At 40.7% G+C, this 18188-nt stretch overlaps 1 protein-coding gene across 1 annotated transcript in view; it reads right to left on the bottom strand.

Moving 5' to 3' along the window:
- Window positions 1-1307: 1307 nt before the first annotated feature.
- Window positions 1308-18188, bottom strand: part of LOC148542439 (uncharacterized) — a 53568-nt gene continuing 36687 nt past the window's right edge. Inside the window, exons 9-12 of the mRNA XM_088468595.1 lie at window positions 13826-13903; window positions 11090-11167; window positions 9021-9098; window positions 1308-4242 (exon numbers count right to left, since the gene is read on the bottom strand). Of these exons, the coding sequence (XP_088324721.1) occupies window positions 3485-4242; window positions 9021-9098; window positions 11090-11167; window positions 13826-13903 (992 nt within the window). The 3' untranslated portion in view covers window positions 1308-3484. The remainder of the gene's footprint in view (window positions 4243-9020; window positions 9099-11089; window positions 11168-13825; window positions 13904-18188) is intronic.

The following is an 18188-nucleotide window of genomic DNA, read 5'->3' on the forward strand; positions in this document are numbered from 1 at the left end:
ACCTGCCAGTGCAGTACTATATTGTTCCGAGTTCCGGAGGTCACCTTTGTCCCTGGAGTATATTCCTGGTCTTGCTGGCTTTCACACGTCACTAGACGAGGGGTCGCCCAGTGGGCCTGGTCTGTTCACTCTAGTTCCAGTTCAGCATCCATGCATATCATAAGTCTGTGGTTCCTACACCTTCCCTTGTGTGCCTTCACTCGTGTTTAAACTAGGGATGTGCAGGCTCGGATAGGTTCGAGTTTGCACGTGGAGTTCGGATTTTTCCCTCCAAAAAAACGGAACTCAGAACGAGGCAAAACGTCATCTTACATGGACGAACATCATCATTCCTGGACAAAAGTCCAGGAATGATGATGTTCGTCCATGTAAGATGACGTTTTGCCTCGTTCTGAGTTCCGTTTTTTTGGAGGGAAAAATCCGAACTCCACGTGCAAACTCGAACCTATCCGAGCCTGCACATCCCTAGTTTAAACTCATGCGCAATAATTACATTAAGCCTTTATGTTTCATCTGCACCTCCGTTCAGTCCAAGGGTCCAGAGTCGGATCTACAGAATATCAAAACCCTAACATGGTAGGGTTCAGGTGTGGCGCATACCCCATGAGGCCATGGATCACAGTTGTCAACAAGGCACTGTGCAGGCTGGTGGTGATTCCATAATGGTGTGGGGTATATTCACGTGGCATGGGCTGGGTCCGCTTGAGCGCCTGAACATGTCATAACCACTACATTGCATTGCTTAATGATCATTTGCAGCCCTTCATGGACTTCATGTACTCCCACAACGATGGAATATTCCAGCAGGATAATGCACCGTGTCATCAGTCCCAAGTTGTCGAGAATTGGTTTAAGGAGAATTCTGGAGAGTTCCGACGAACGGTGTGACCACCACGTGTGCCCGACATGAACCCAATCGAGCATTTATGGGACGTGGTGGAGAGGTCCATTCGATCCTGCACCTACAAATATCAGGGAAAGCTATCCAGATGGCATGGGTCAACATCCTTCCAGAGGTCTTCCGTCTACTTATGAAATCGATTCCATGTCGAGTTGCTGTACTTTGTCGGGCTAGAGGGGGTCCTACACAATACTAGACATCTGTCCCATGACTTTTGGCACTTCAGTGTATATCTCTCTCTATTTCAAAGGAACATATAATAATATTGCACAGGAAAAGAAAACTCAAGGTGAAAGTTATTAAATAAAAAGGAGTGATTTAAAAAAAAAAAAAAAACATTCAAAGCAAATTGTTTGTTATAAATATGGTTTTAATATAAAACACTTATTTATAAACATTACTGCCCACTTATTATCAGATAAAGTCCAGGTCTTAGCAATTGCACAAAACCATATTGCAATGGAAGGTGACAAGTAATGGAACACATTTGTAAAAAAAAATAATACACAGCACATTATGCCAAGTACAGGAGCTAAGTTGAATTCACTAAGAGAAAATTATATGTACAGATGCACAGCAAATATTATTGACTTTGAGGCCAAATATTAAAATCTAAGTGATGCAAATAAACATAGAAATTAAAGAACTCTGACATCTAATATTTATATGGTAAATGTATATCATTCAGTTTAATTTTATTTTGCAAAATGCTCATTGAAGACATCCAATTTCCTCATCCCTAGCATTCCTCATTCCTCATCCCACACCACTGGTGGTACATTGTGGCATTAATGGTACTGCAGTTGTTAACAATAAATATCATTGGCTATGTCACAAAGCAGGCATCATATTGGTTACAGTTTCACCATCACTAATTTTGTCAGACTTTCCACTATGGCACTCATTACCAAATGTAATCATGTCATTAATACGGCAGTGATTTTCGAGTAAGTAATGCAGAGAGCAGGACCAGAAGTCCATTGCGAATAAGAAAATGCTAACAATTCAGTGTGCCACCAATTGTGGCACCCAAGTCTGACACATATCTATATCTGGTGTTGTATTATGTTATTTAAACTCTACATCTGCTTCAAATAAAATTCTACTTAATGTAAAAACAAAGCATTGACATCTTTATAATGACAATGATATTCTTGCATAAAAATGCTGTTGAAATCAACAAGGAAACTCACAACCAGATATTTTTAAACTAAACCATTAAACAGCCTGCCATTCTCACCTTAGCTGGCACCATCAAATAAACAATGTTCTAGTTTTTCCTGCAATCTCACACAATTCCAGCTATGCAAGATTTGGCGGGTTTGCTTTGCAAAAGTTTATTATATACACTCTCCTGTAGAGTGCATCTACAATAACCTGCAAGAAGCATCCGCTGGATGAACTGGTAGTGCTGTATAGACGTCAGATGATTTAGATTGCAGAGATCATATACAGTAGATATCACGCTGTACAATAAAAATCTTTTTCATCCCCATGCAGCACCAGCCCCATTAAACTAGCGGGACATAATTGTTGTATGTTTCAGGTAATGTTACTTAAGGATAGCTACACCAGAGAATGTATACAGCCAAAGATTGTAGCATAGGTAGTGAGTGTAATTAGAATGAGATCCAATGGACCTCCTACATCAAGGTAGAAATCTCTTTTAATGTTATATTTAGAAGCAGCACTATCCTGGAATATCATAAGTGTATTTGTCATGAGAGGACAGATGGGTAATTCCTGCCAGCAGTCTCTAGGTGTAGGCACAATCTTCAGCATAGAAAGCTCTTTCCTGGTGACATATAATGTGTGTAATATCTTAAACCAGTGGTTCCCAAACCAGTCCTCAAGGCACCATAACAGTCCAGGTTTTCAGTATATCCATATTTAAGCACAGGTGACTTAATTAGTACCTCAGCCAGTCTGATTAAATTAAATTATCTATGCACAAGCAGGTACTGTATATTCCTAAAACCTGAACTGTTAGGGTGCATTGAGGACCGAGTTTGGGAACCCCTGTCATAAATTATCCCAATCATAGAACATGACACAACTGCCTCAACTTAGGGAGGACTGGTAGACTGCAGTCACCGGTTACTTGGTAAAGGAGAGGCAGGATGGGGTGGCAGCAAATCTTCTACATGTGCTTATACTGAAGTATCAATCATACTATTGCTCATTTTTGAATGTAGACATATTGGACAGATCCCTTAGCATCTTAAAATAACATTTGCCAAGAAGCCACAAGTGACTTTATTTGTGTAACAGACATTATATTAACACGTCAAAAAGTCTTAGAAGCACCAAATTTCCTTATTGCAAAGTAATCTTACAAGTTTTCCTCAATATAAAAAACAACAAAGACTAGGGTGCAACATTTGTACAGCTATCATTAGACCACGATCCACTGAGACACTCACAGTGCAGACAGCTCACATGGCACGCACATATTGGTGGGCACTTTAGAGGAAATGTAAAGTGCATTAAACCTCTGGGGACGCATTTTCCCCTCGCTCTTCAGGTGTGAGTTTGCATGTGCCGTCTCAGTGCTCTGCGAGTGAAGCATTTTTTACACTTTGCTCAAAAGCGCAATTTGCTGTGTTTTTCTAATGCTTCCTCTGTATCAAACAGTTTTCCACACTTATGGCATTTAAACGCGGTATTCCCAGTGTGTTTCCTCTGATGTATCACCAGACTGCTTTTATGCCCAAATGCCTGACCACATTCATTACAGCAGAACGGTTTCTCCCCGGTATGGGCCCTTTGATGTATAATATACTGTGACCTATAATTATACTGTGACCCACAGATCTCACAGGGATAGCGCATTTTGCCATGTTTCTTTACTTTGTGTTTTTCAAGCTCGGATCCAGAGTCAAAGATTTCCCCGCATTCTTCACATTCCAATGGGGTTTCCTCCAGGTGTGTTGTTTGGTGAGTTTCAAGTTCAGTTTCATTATGAAAACACTTATTGCATATGTCACACCACAGCATTTCCTCCTCTTGGGAGCCTTGTGCATCTACAGGAATCAATGCTGCGGAGTCCTGAGTTGCATCTTCTTGCATATTTTTCACACCATCAACATTGTTATTTGGAACAGCAAACACAAGACTGCCAGTATCTGTTGACTGTGGCATCAAAATAGATTTATTCAAGTTTTCAGGGTTTATATACATTCTTTTACGGCTTCTTGTTTTTTTTAAGAATGGTCCGGTAGAAGCAGAGCTGTACTGTGGGATCCAATGAGATGAGGTGGTGCCATCTGGTGCTATCCAGAGAGTGGAGCCCGGTGGATCATGGGTCTCACCCATCATGTCCCAGCTCATGCCTGCATCTGCTGGAAGAGAATATAGAGAAATTTAGGTGGTATACCAATTGGTACTTTATCTGTCTGAAACAATCATGGTGAAAACTTTATATGCAAGAGCCAAGATGATCTGTGCCGGTGATTTTTATTCCCTGCACCTATGCGTCCCACAGCTGGTTATAAATTGTAAATCAGCAAAGCCCAAAACTTGTGCTTTAATTGACCCCACTTAAGTTGGACTCAAACAGGGCAATTTGGTTGACTTTGGTAGTTGTCTTAATATTGCCCTCAAACCCCCACCAAAGAGCATCAAATTGAATTATGATCGGCATGTTGAAAAAAGCTGGCCTCCAAACAACAAGAGACAGACGTCCTGGCAAAAATGGCCAATATAATGACCCATTGTATTATATTTGGCACTAGATATTGCTCAGTATATTAGATTTGGCAAATTATATCACTCATATTGTATAATGGGTAATAGATATTGCTCTACTTTGTGTTTTGGCACCAGGCATGGCCCAGTACATTAAGCTTGTTACCAGATATGGTTTAGCTTTGTATACTTGGCACAGGGCATATCTGCATTTTAGACCTGCTAATACTAGCTAAGTGCCTCTGGGTCCTGCACTGATAGTTGTTTACTAAACTGAAGCATAACCCAGAACCCTAAAATGCGGTCAGCTCATTTTCTGTAAACACATAAGACAGGGATATGAGGATATCATGTGGTTCCAATCCTGTGCATGGACGGGACCTCAGAGTGCTCTAGAGAATCTGATGCAAGTTTCCTGCACCCAAAGCTATCTCTCCACACATCACATGTTTTTCTCCTCTACTCAACCACACTCTCATCAGTGCAGCTACCTCTGGTGACTCTGCACTGATTCCATTATCAGAGTACTGGTAGTGTCATTTGCCTGACGCTAGATGTTGAGTACTCTACTTCCTTCTTTCAAAGGCTGGGTTGTCCTGTTATCTCACTATACCATTCACTGCTGCATAGCACACGGTAATGCAGCAGAAGCAGGATCACCCTCTCCATCTTGAACCTTTTCTTCTCTATAGATCATATATCTGTCACCACACTTGACAGATTTATGAGCTCTTTAGCATTTCTTGGTTCCACCTATGTTTATTGTTGACTCCAGTACATACAAACCTATGCTTCTTTTTTAAATGCATTTATGTTGATGTTGCACAGTGAACACATTAAAGATATAAGTGTGATGTTATTATCTAGACATGATATTGTCGGATATATTCTGGGGTAATCATTTATCTCCCATTTTGCAACTGACATTATTAGGAGACTAATACTGTTACCTGTTAAAAGTGATCATGGAATTAATACTGTATGAGCAGTAACTAAATAATGAGATTACTGTGTAACCTATATATCTTATGATTACTAGCAGTTATTGTGGAAAACACAGCTCAATAACTTATTTGTAAGGCTGTTGAGCGTCATCTGGTGATGAACTAATGATCTGAAGCAGTTTTGCCAATAATTTCTACACTGCATTATCGCTTATGTCAAATATTTTGCCCGTTCTTGTTTATATTAATGTCTGAATTACTTGGCTATATTACTACTTTCTATATTCTACTATATATGTGTATAAGTTGTCTAAAACCCATACAGAATGAAATTTTGCTGGTCAGTTCCCTGACTGTAGATAGTTACCTTGTAGGTAAATATAACATGTTTAAGCCACAAACTAAACCCACATGTACATGCTAATTAATGATACATCTAATATTTAACTTTTGCGGGAAAAAGATCCACTAAGTATTCAAAGTGTGATTCTGTTACCGTCTATTTGAAGTGAGTCTGTATATGAAATTAAGATTGATCTTACTCAGTAGAAATTGTTACAAGAAAAATAAAAAATCTGCACAGACCCTTATATATTAAATGTCCTTCCCCAATCCTCTGTTCATACAGATACCTATGATGGTAACGAGGGGAGGTGCACCCAGAAATAATGTAGATACAATTCAAAACAAAAAGAAGAAAGTATTCCTATAATGGGGCACTCACGGACTATCATTGACAATATGTTTCATGTGACTCGTAATCTTTTTAAAATAGAACTTTTAATATATACCTTAAAATAATGTCAGCGAAATATTTGAACTTAACCATTAAATTATATTTATAGTTATAATAAAATTGTGCATTTGTGAATTAACACTCATGTCTCCATGGTTCTAGACTCTTATTTCCACAGAACAATACCCCACGTTATGACTCCAAATTAGATTGAATTAATTGTTGCAACTCTCGTCAGATTTACTGACACAATATTACTCAATATTTACAGGAAAATGTCCATTTCAGTGTTCAAATGTGAAATTTGATGTTTAGTCACTTTACGGATCTGGGAATTCACTGTCATACATCTTCCTTCTGTCATGTAATAGTCGATATTTATTGAATGCCTTCATTAATCAGGAGTATTTGCAATCTACAGTGTATAATAGTGCTCTGTAACAGAGTATCAACCTCCTCTATCCCAGAGACCGGATATTCCCACACAGGTTGCCAATTGGTATGTAGTTATTAGATTCCTCTCAGTTCAGGAGTTCATCTAGGAAATTGTTCCATTACAGTATGCTACAATGTGCTAAATAACGTATCCCAGATCTATGATATCATATGGACATACTGTCCTCCGAATGAAATTATAACACACTACTTCAATTTACAAAAAGATATAGGTGGTAATTTCATCGCAGAATATCATATGTTCAAAGTGTGCCTTAAATAATATTATTCCACATCTAACAAGGGGTTAATGGTGGGAGTTGAGTACATCAACTGATAGTATATTGGAAGCGCACACTGTTATTAAACAAACTATTCACGCACTTCTAGGTCGGGTAGAGTACTAATTAATATACTTCTTACATCCCTTTTATTATGTATTGTAATCGTGATATATCTCATTTGCATAGTATTACTCCAACGGATTCACATTCAGGCTTCACAGTGTATCGTTTCTCCCTATAAGTCACCCTCCTCTCATAGCATAATATGGGCAATTTCCTAGATGAACTCCTGAACTGAGAGGAATCTAATAACTATATACCAATTGGCAACATAATACTGTGTGGGAGTATCCGGTCTCTGAGATAGAGGAGGTTGATACTCTGTTACAAAACAGTATTATACACTGTAGATTGCAAATGCTCCTGATTAATAATGGCATCCAATAAATACAATTACCTGACAGAGGGAAGATGTATGACAGTGAATTCCCAGATCTGTAAATTAATATAAAAACATAAAATTTCACATTTGAACTATGGACATTTTCCAGTAAATATTGAGTAATATCGTGTCAGTAAACGAGAGTTGCAACAATTAATTAAATTTAATTTGGAGTCATAACGTGGGGTATTGTTCTGTGGAAATAACGGAGTCTAGAACCATGGAGACATGAGTTTTAATTCACAAATGCACAATTTTATTATAACAATAAAAATATAATAAATATAATTTAATGGTTAATAAGTTCAAATATTTCACTGACCTTATTTTAAGGTACTGTATATATTAAAAGTTCTATTTTAAAAAGATTACGAGTCACATGAAACATATTGCCAATGATAGTCCGTGAGTGCCCCATTATAGGAATACTTTCTTTTTGTTTTGATCAGTAGAAATTGTTGATCTGATTTTCTGACTTATGTCCCACGCTTGCAGGGGCGTAGAGAGCCCTACCGGGCCCAGGTAAAGATCGGGGTGTGGCCTAATTGCGGGAGGCGTGGCCATGCCACCTCGGGGAAAAAATAAATAAAAACAACACACATTTGCAGTGTCGCGAAGCAGCACTGCACGCTGGGGAGAGGGGTGCTGTGAGCCCCTCAGCCTGGCGCAAGGCCAGGGGGGGCGCGATGAGTGGGGCTTACCCCCACAGGCATAGGAGACTGCTGTGGCTGCTGCTCAGCAGCCACAGCAGTCTCCCACTGCAGCTCAGCACACGCTGTGTGCTGGGCTGGTGTGAGAGAGGGGGGGCAGGACCGGACCCGGACCCCTCAGGAGGCCTGGGCAAATAGTACCCGCCCCCCCCCCCTCTCGGAGCCCCTGCACGCTTGACCTGTTGGATGAGGCTTAGTGATTACAGCAACAATTGGACGGCTCATTCACTAACCAATATTGACATATTAATAACATTCCTGCTGGGCTACTTTAGCGAGGCGCCGTGCCCTTATGGCGAGACTCAACTGAAACCGCGTCTGGTAAAAGTTACGGTCACTGTAGGTGAATAGATGCCATGCACATGCGCATGGCATCTTTTCACTCTGCAGGAAGAGCCTCGGGGATGCCCAGCATCCATCTCTGAGTGCTGGGTACACCTCCTGCAGTGACAAAATTGGGGTGCATCTTAAGGACACGCACCCTTTCGGAGTGGCCATGCCCCCTTCAGACACACACGTTAGTGCCCGTTTTCAAGTCAGACGCACTGCCGCCCTCCGGCCCTGGCGTGAACACTATATTAATATAATCATATTACAGAAGCATGCCCCACATTCTTCTTCCCCCCTCTCTTGCATTTACAGTATTTCCACTGACCCCCAACTCATAAATCATTACTTACATTGTTGGTAACTAATTTATATAATCATACTATATTTAATACTATTCACTCCTGGATCCAATGTGTAATCATCTCCGTTTCTTTATCTGACACCAAGTCAACATTATGAATGTCATCATTGTGCGTGCTGATATGATGCCCATGTCAACAAAATATACCGAACCCAGATCATGGTACTTCCCAAACACTTAACACATTTACCTGTCGAATTATCCATTTCCATATTGACAGGGAAGGCAAGGTCTCGGTTTTCTCTCACTGTTTCTTCATGCCCAACATCTAGGACAATCAGTACAGAACAGTGAAGCCTCACATTATTAATAAAGTGGGTACAAAATATTTTTCACAACCTGGGAGTAGCAATAAAGACATAATTATGGAGTGTACGCTCCCTGTACATATAATAGTACAGAAAAAAACAACATCCCCAAGAAGGCAGGTTTGAGGTTAATTTTCAGATTGTAGATTTCAGAGTTATTGAACTATCCCCGTTTTGTCAAGCAGACTGCAGAATAACTGTGTAGGGTGTTAATGGAGGGTGAAGCACAGAGAAAGCTCCTATAACTCACAGTAATTTGTCTAACACAGTTCAGAAAGTGAAAGAAAATATATTGATCTCAATGAGTTGTGTCTGTGACCTGTGCAACGTTTTAAGAAATTTACCCAATTCAGTGACGTGCGGTGAAGTCAATGGCTGGGGAGGCACACATGTATAAAAATACAGTTTTTATATCAAAACTCTGGAGCATGACAGGGAGTATGATAGGGGAGGGAGTATGACAGTGGAGGCTCTGCCTCCCCTGACTGCACATCCCTGCCCAATTGTTTTTTTTGTTTCTATGAAAACCTCTAGATTCTTTCTGTGGTATATTGGGCAGAGGTCTACAAACAGACCATAATATAGTTTCCCCGCTCGGTTCCATTACTACCCAACACAGGTCAATAAATAAGAACTGAACTTTCAGAGAATTCCATTACCCAGGCAGACTTGTTTATTATCACTACTCTCGGACAGGGCAAAAATATCCACATATCAGATCTGCTGTTGTATTTTCATGCAATGCCAATAGTCAAATCTATTTGGACATTAGAATGCTCTGAAAGTGGACTTCTCCTTTAAAAGAATTTGAGTGGCTTAGTAATGATCCATCCTGGTCCCACAGAAGAAAACCCTAAAACATGTCCTGTTATTGTATTTTAAAACTGGAGAAACCATGCTCAAGTTATTTGTTCAAATGATGTCAACATTGGGATGTGCATTCCTTACCGAGCAACCATCCTATCAAATCTCATATCATCTAAATATGGATTACATGGAAAATCCAGCATGCGAATGATGGGCATTATCCTTATCCTTTATGCGTTTCTCCAGGTTTAAAGCACTTCCGGTTTCATCAGAAGGTTTTGGTCTACAGAGTGCAGGGGGCTGATTTAAATAGCTATCGTGATTATTTTCATTAGCTGACAGCTGATGTTAATGATCTTCCCCTGTCTTATGAGACCATATCTGAACTTAAGTTTCTAGCACCATTCTTACAGAAAAAAGACAGAAGTAAATAAATATAAAAGCAAAGAGTAATAATAAAAAATGATAATAATAATAATAAAATATACAAAATTTATTCAACGTTCACAAGAATGACAGCCACGTAAAATATATAAATACAGTCGAGTCACATTAGTATGACCTCCTACATTTGACGTCGGCAGCGCGTAACCCATGAAGTACGTCACGTGCTGTGTGCTGGCTTGCTGGGTATATAAGGTGTGCGATAGGCCGCCTGCACACATCACTCATTGCTGTCATGCTTAAAAGGGGCGATTTATCCAAGTTGCAAAAATTAATTATTATGGGCTTGAAATATCCCTGTCAATATGACTGTTACTACGGATAAAATCTGCATTCCAGTGGATTTATGACATTCTACATTGTGGACATTTCAAAGAGAGGGATTTTTGCAGGGGTTCCACATTCTATCCTATTGTGTTGTAATCTGCTCCCCATTGATTTTGCACCACAAAGGTGGTTGTTTACTGATTGGTAGAGTGATAGGGGTTTTATTTATACCTTTTTCCATCCAGTATGATCTCATCAGCCAAATGGAACAAGAAAATAATTTTTAGCCCTTTCAGATCAAATCGACTGACCTGAAGGCGAACCACCAGCCATACAGAAGACCTGGTCACAATACATGTTTCTAAATCTGTCACACATCAGGCCACCTGGCCATTGACCCAAATCAACACTGACAGCATGTGGACAGCTTTACCGGAGGGACAGGACATGTCGAATTCCATAGCTTTGTCAGAGTGGTCATCTTCATCTTCTTTTTGGTTTCTTTCATTATCTGGAAAGATAAGACACAGATAAGATTACACTGCTGTTCAGTAAAAATCACACATTACCTAAAATAACAACAATCTTCTTTAATGTTTGGACTTTTTTGCAGCAGACTCTGTAGATTGCGCTTTTGAGAAGGAAGTAATTTCCTAATCTTCCAGCATGTAAGTGACAAAATTAGCTGGTCACATTTTTGATACGAAAATTACTGAGATCACAAAAGCTTGAACATACAGTCAGGTGCATAAATATTGGGACATTGACAGAATTTTCATATTTTGGCCTCTTTTCACCACCACAATGGCTTTGAAATGAAACAAACAAGATGTGCTTTATCTGCAGGCTTTCAGATTTAATTTGAGGGTAATTACATCCAAATCAGGTGAAAGGTGTAGGAATTACAACGGTTTCTATATGTGCCTCCCACTTTTTACAGGGCCAAAAGTAATGGGACTATCAACTCAAAAGCTATTTCATGGACAGGTGTGGGCTATTCCCTCGTTATTTCATTATCAATTAAGCAGGTAAAAGGTCTGGAGTTGATTCTAGGTGTGACATTGCATTTGGAATCAGTTGCTGTGGACTCTCAATATGAGATCCAAAGAGCTGTCACTATCTGTGAAGCAAACTATCATTATCCTGAAAAATCAAAACAAACCCATCAGAGAGATAGCAAAAACATTAGGTGTGGCCAAATCAACTGTTTGGGACATTCTTAAAAAGAAAGAATGCACCAGAGAGCTCAGCAACACCAAAAGACCCGGAAGACCACGGAAAACAACTGTGGTGGATGACAGAAGAATTATTTCCCTGGTGAAGAAAAACCCCTTCACAACAGTTGGCCAAATCAAGAACACTCTCCAGGAGGTAGGTGTATATGTGTCAAAGTCAACAATCAAGAGAAGACTTCACAAGAGTGAATATAGAGGGTACACCACAAGATGTAAACCATTGGTGAGCCTCAAAAACAGGAAGACCAGATTAGAGTTTGCCAAACAACATCTAAAAAAGCCATTACAGTTCTGGAACAACATCCTATGGACAGATGAGAAAAAGATCAACTTGTACCAGAGTGATGGGAAGAGAAGAGTATGGAGAAGAAAAGGAACTGCTCATGATCCAAAACATAGCACCTCATCAGTGAAGCATGGTGGTGGTAGTGTCATGGCGTGGGCATGTATGGCTGCCAATGGAACTGGCTCCCTTGTATTTATTGATTATGTGACTGCTGACAAAAGCAGCAGAATGAATTCTGAAGTGTTTCGGGCAATATTATATGCCCATATTCAGTCAAATGCTTCAGAACTCATTGGACGGCGCTTCACAGTGCAGATGGACAATGACCCGAAGCATACTGCAAAAGCAACCAAAGAGTTTTTTAAGGCTAAAAAGTGGAATGTTATGCAATGGCCAAGTCAATCCCCTGACCTGAATCCGATTGAGCATGCATTTCACTTGATGAAGACAAAACTGAAGGGAAAATGCCCCAAGAACAAGCAGGAACTGAAGACATTTGCAGTAGAGGCCTGGCAGAGCATCACCAGGGATGAAACCCAGCGTCTGGTGATGTCTATGTGTTCCAGACTTCAGACTGTAATTGCCTGCAAAGGATTTGCAACAAAGTATTAAAAAGTGAAAGTTAGATTTAGGATTGTTTAGTTTATCCCATTACTTTTGGCCCCTTAAAAAGTGGGAGGCACATATAGAAACTGTTGTAATTCCTACACCGTTCACCTGATCTGGATGTAATTACCCTGAAATTAAATCTGAAAGTCTGCAGTTAAAGCACATCTTGTTTGTTTCATTTCAAAGCCATTGTGGTTGTGAATAGAGGCCAAAATATGAAAATTCTGTCAATGTCCCAATATTTATGCAGCTGACTGTATATAAAGTTATATACAATGTAAGATTTTGGGACTCCTGACATGGATCGAGAACGAACCTTTACATATCCATTATGAATGCTTTAGACGGTCTAATGGTTAGCATTACTGCCTCACAGCACTGAGGTCGTGGGTTCGATTCCCACCACGGTCCTAACTGTGTGGAGTTTGTATATTCTCCCTGTACTTGCGTGGGTTTCCTCCGGGTACTCCGGTTTCCTCCCAGACTCCAAAAATATACTGGTAGGTTAATTGGCTCCCAACAAAAATTAACCCCAGTGTGTGTGTGTGTGTGTGTGTGTGTGTGTGAGCAGGGACTGATGTGAATGGCCAAATATTCTCTGTAAAGCGCTGCGGAATGTGTGTGCTATATAAATAACTAGTAATAAATAATGGATAAACAGTCAAAGCAAACAAAAGTAAAAGCAAACAAAAACTAAATTAAGTAGTTATTATGGTGAATAATAAACAATACATCCAATGATGTAAGCCCCTCCTTCTCCCCATGCATATTCATGAAGTGTATCACTTACTAAACACAGCAGAGGCAGCTATTTTGTGGGCTGACCCAATATTCATGAGAGTACGACCAAATAATTATGTGGTTACGAGGTGACATCATTCATTTATTAGGAATCAATCACATCACTGAGACATGAAGAAGCTTGAAGAATAAGCTACAAAGAATATATTGGTTCAGTCAAGAAAATGGCTGCATCCAGGGTATTATAGGAGACAGGAACACTTTATTACCTCCAGTTTACAGTAGGATTTGTTTTTACCTGACAATATTTCCAAATCGTGGGTCGCACCAGTGTCCCAGTCACAGTCTTCGTTACTCACTCGTTCATTAAGAACATCTAGGGTAAAAACATGGGGCATGAGCCTGCATATCTAATCTCTGATAACAAAAAAAAACCCTGATCTTAGCTTTGTGTGAAGTAACTTTTTTCCTGTTTAGAATGACCTGATATGAAGTCGTAATTTAAAAAGCAGCCCATAGAAATTATACTACAGTCATTCATGCAAATTGCTAATTTCTCTGTAAATATGCTCAGAGACACTGGGCCTAATTCAGACCAGCTCGCGAGCGCAGAGCGCTCGCAAGCGGGTCGATGGTGCCCTAATGCGCATGCGCACGACGGAGGGAGCTCCGTCGTGCGCATGCGCGAGACCTGCATAGCGACAGTCAAGCTGTCGCTATGGGTCTCGCACCAAAGGGGCGTGCTGTCGATGGTGAATGACAGCACACCCCCTTTGGTGGGCGTGCCGGGGGCGTTGCTGCCCAGACGGAGGCGTTCCTTCCGTCTGGAGCCGGCCCCACTGACATCACTAGTGATAGAGCCAAAAGCACTCCTGGGCTTGCGGCAGCGAGACCCTACCGCAGGGTCTCGTCGCAAGCCCGATGGTCGCGATGGTCTTGACCATCATGACCATCTTTTTGGCCGCTCACATAAGCTGTGGGTGGTTACCCATAGCTATGCGAGCGGCCAGGAGGCCGCTCCATTTTTAGGTAGGAGGGCCCTGATTCAGAGCGAGCGCTCTTGTCAGAGCGTCCAGCTCTGAATCAGGCCCACTGTTCTGCCAACACAAGACAGATAACTGCATTTCTGACCAATGGATATCACTATTAATTCTCTTTCATTAAATTGGGGAATAGTGCAACCCTGGGATATAGAAGGTGGTCAAAGAGTTAGACAGTTACAGTACAAATTTTAGTTCTTCCCTTTATATCCCCTCTCATCACCTAAATTCCACCCACTTTCAGTCCTGTGAAGAATTTGAGCCTGATTATTCGTGCATACTTGGTCTTGTCTTCTTCCAGCCTTGACCTCACCTTATTTCCCTAGGCCAGATCGTGGCCTTTTATTTGGACTGCAATATTCTATCTGTTCTCAGTCTACAAGTATTGCTCAAGTATTCTGCACCTGGCTCATCCGCTCAAACGCTTTCAGTGTTTCGTCCATCTAAAATTCAACTAGCAATACCCTACATTAATAAATTCTTATTATTTGGCGCTAAAGACGGTAAATGTACTAAGCTTTATGGGAAAGGTAATTATTATAGGTGAAGACATAGGAAAACACCTTACAAAGCAATTCTAAGAAATTTATTTATTCCGGCTCTTTAACCTTTATCCAAGCTGGAATCCCCACAGTGCCATCAAAGGAGTGCCAAACTGCCAAGCCTGCCAAGGTAAGCCACCATTCTCCATGGAACAGCTTTGACAAAATGGATGTAAAGGACATTGCTACAATTATCAGAATGGTGCGTCCCACCACTTGTGATCTGGACCCTGCCTCAACCAAGCCTCTAATAGGGTGTATGGACATGATTGGCCTAGCATTTGCAAAAACAGTTCAATGCAGAGACATTTTTCCTGAAACAACTGTCCCCCCCCCCCCCCCAGCACAGTTCGAGAAGCCTTCAAAAATAGACTCAAGACTTACCAGTTCACCCAAGCATTTCACTAATGTCCTTTGTTAAGCTTGTTTTGTATTTTGTGCTGTAAATGCAAATGTAAAGCCATACTGTTCCCACTACAGTCCCAACTGTGTGGAGTTTGTATATTCTCCCTGTACTTGCGTGAGTTTCCTCTGGATACTCTGGTTTACTCCCACACTCCAAAAATATACTGGTAGGTTAATTGGCTCCCAACAAAAAATCAACCCTAGCGTGTGTGTGTGTGTATGTGCACATGTGGTAGGGAATATAGAGTGTAAGCCCCACTGGGGCAGGCACTGATGTGATAGGACAAATATTCTCTATAAAGCTCTGCGGAATGTGTGCGCTATATAAATAACTGGTAATTAATAAATTAAGCACTTTGAGTCCTATTAAAAGTGCTATATAAATATAATTTCTATTATTATTATTATTAGAGAACACCACAAAACATGAATTTCTGCCAAAAGTGAATGAAATCTACCACGAGTCCTATTCCAACTGTTACTATATACTATAACATACAGGTGGTAAGGGCTATAGAGAATATTTGCTGATTTTACAGTAATTGCCTAATGCCTAAACTGCCCTCTATACCCCACGGTTGCTCTGTCCCCTAATGGACTTAGAGAAATGGATTTAACTTAAGTACAAGATACAAATACCCTGATATTAACCACATACAGTGTTCTCCCCAGAAAATGTTTCCAGCCGGGTGGCATCAGGAAGTAGCTGGATGGGGCCTTTGCAATAATAAAATGTTTTAAACCCTGACCTTAAAATGATTAAACTTGTTGAAATAACATTTTATATATTAATTCTCCTCTTATTATTAGAGGCCCAATCGTCTGATTATGAAAAAGCTGCAAAGTCTGTAGGATCTGGTCCTTTTTATACAGCTCTCAGATCCTGTCCCCACTTGCAGGCTCCCAAAGTGCCGGGTGGTAGGCTGTTTCTTGCCGGGTGGTGCACCCACAAAAAATAGCCTGGGGGAGAACACTGATATACAATTTTTGTATGTCCTATTAACAAAAAGAAAGACAGCAAAGGAATAACAAAGTTTTCTCACAGAATAGAATGTCATTTTCACAAAAAGATTAATTAAAAAAAAAAACAATGCAGGCATAAAACATTAAGAACTAAAACTAAAGTTAACCTGTAACTAAAACTAAGTTAACCCGGAACCATGCCACTAGAACAAGGGCAACAAACCTATCAAAGACATCCAGGGCTGGACAGCCCCACCTACAGAAGAACAATAGCAGCAACATCTTCTGTTAAAGGTGGATGTTACCGGACATCAGAGGGTAAGAGGATGCTCCACAAAGTAACGGACATCAGCCTCTCATGACACCTAGAGGTATATTTACTAAAGTGTGGATTTTTAGAAATGGAGTTATTGCCCATAGCAACCAATCAGATTCTAGCTATTATCTTCTAGAAGGTGCTAGATAAATGGTAAGTAGAATCTAATTGGTTGCTATGGGCGACATCTCCATTTCTAAAAACCCACATTTTAGTAAATATACCCCCTAGATTTCCTACACCCTGCATCACCCCTAAACAAGAGATGTTAACTTTAAACACCATTATTTATGACTGCAATTCCTATGTATTTGCTTTTATTGTCATACTTATCGCTTAATTTTTTTGATGAACATTAATCTGCTTATGTGTTAACATTACTGATCATCTAGAAATTTGTAGTTGTACTGAGTTGGGTACAGGATCCCGGTGATCGGGATGCCGGAGGTAAGAATCCTGACGCAACCATGTAAGTATACTAACACTAACCCTTCCTCTAAACCCCTCAGCCTAACCCTAATACTTACTGTTGGGATACCGGCGGTCGGGATACTGGCGCTGGTATTCATACGTCATGATCCTGGCTGCCGGAATGTTAACTACATTCCATTATACCTTAGTGTTGAGAACACTGCGACTCATTACATTTCTATTCCCTGATCACATATTCTGTCTAGTGTGCCTTCATAAGATATAGCAGTGTTTTCCAAGTCTATTGTGCCTTGAGCAGCTGTCAAGTGTGCAGCGTTGGTCAGCGCACTTGTATTGCGGGCCCGGGCAGCGCTGGCCTGGGCTCTTCTGGGAGGCTTAGGAACACCCGAGCCGTGACTTATGGAGATGTGGCAGCGTGACATCATGGTCACCGACACCGCGTTGCCAGCCTGCACGCCCCCATGGCAGTAACTAGCTATTTGAAGGCCCCATAGCAAAAGTTTGTAAGGGCCCTTATGTACCACCCAATGGTTAAAAATGGATATAACACATGTAACTTTGACAAGGAAGACGAGCCCCATAGCTCGTCCCATAGCAGCTGCACCCTTTGTACCTATGGTAGTTACGACCATGCGCCCGCCTTCATACTGCTTACAGCGTTGCACTTAATGCTGTGACTGAGCGAGACCAACCCCTGCCAGAGGGACAGGACAGGGACGGCATTGTGTTTTATTCCTGTGAAGCCAGTTTGTGTGTTTTTTATGTGGGAGCCAATATGTATGTTTTTTCACACATGCCGCAGAGCCAAATAGTGTGCCTTGGCAATTTTAAAATCTTGTGTAGTGTGCCACGAGGTGAAAAAGGTTGAAAATCACTGAGATATAGGCTTGGGCGCACCACATATACATTCTCATGAGCACAGATCTACCCTCCTATTAATATATGTATGAATAGAGACCTGGG

Source organism: Taudactylus pleione, unplaced genomic scaffold (genome assembly GCF_031769625.1).
Source record: "Taudactylus pleione unplaced genomic scaffold, aTauple2 ptg000012l, whole genome shotgun sequence".
NCBI lineage: Eukaryota > Metazoa > Chordata > Amphibia > Anura > Myobatrachidae > Taudactylus > Taudactylus pleione.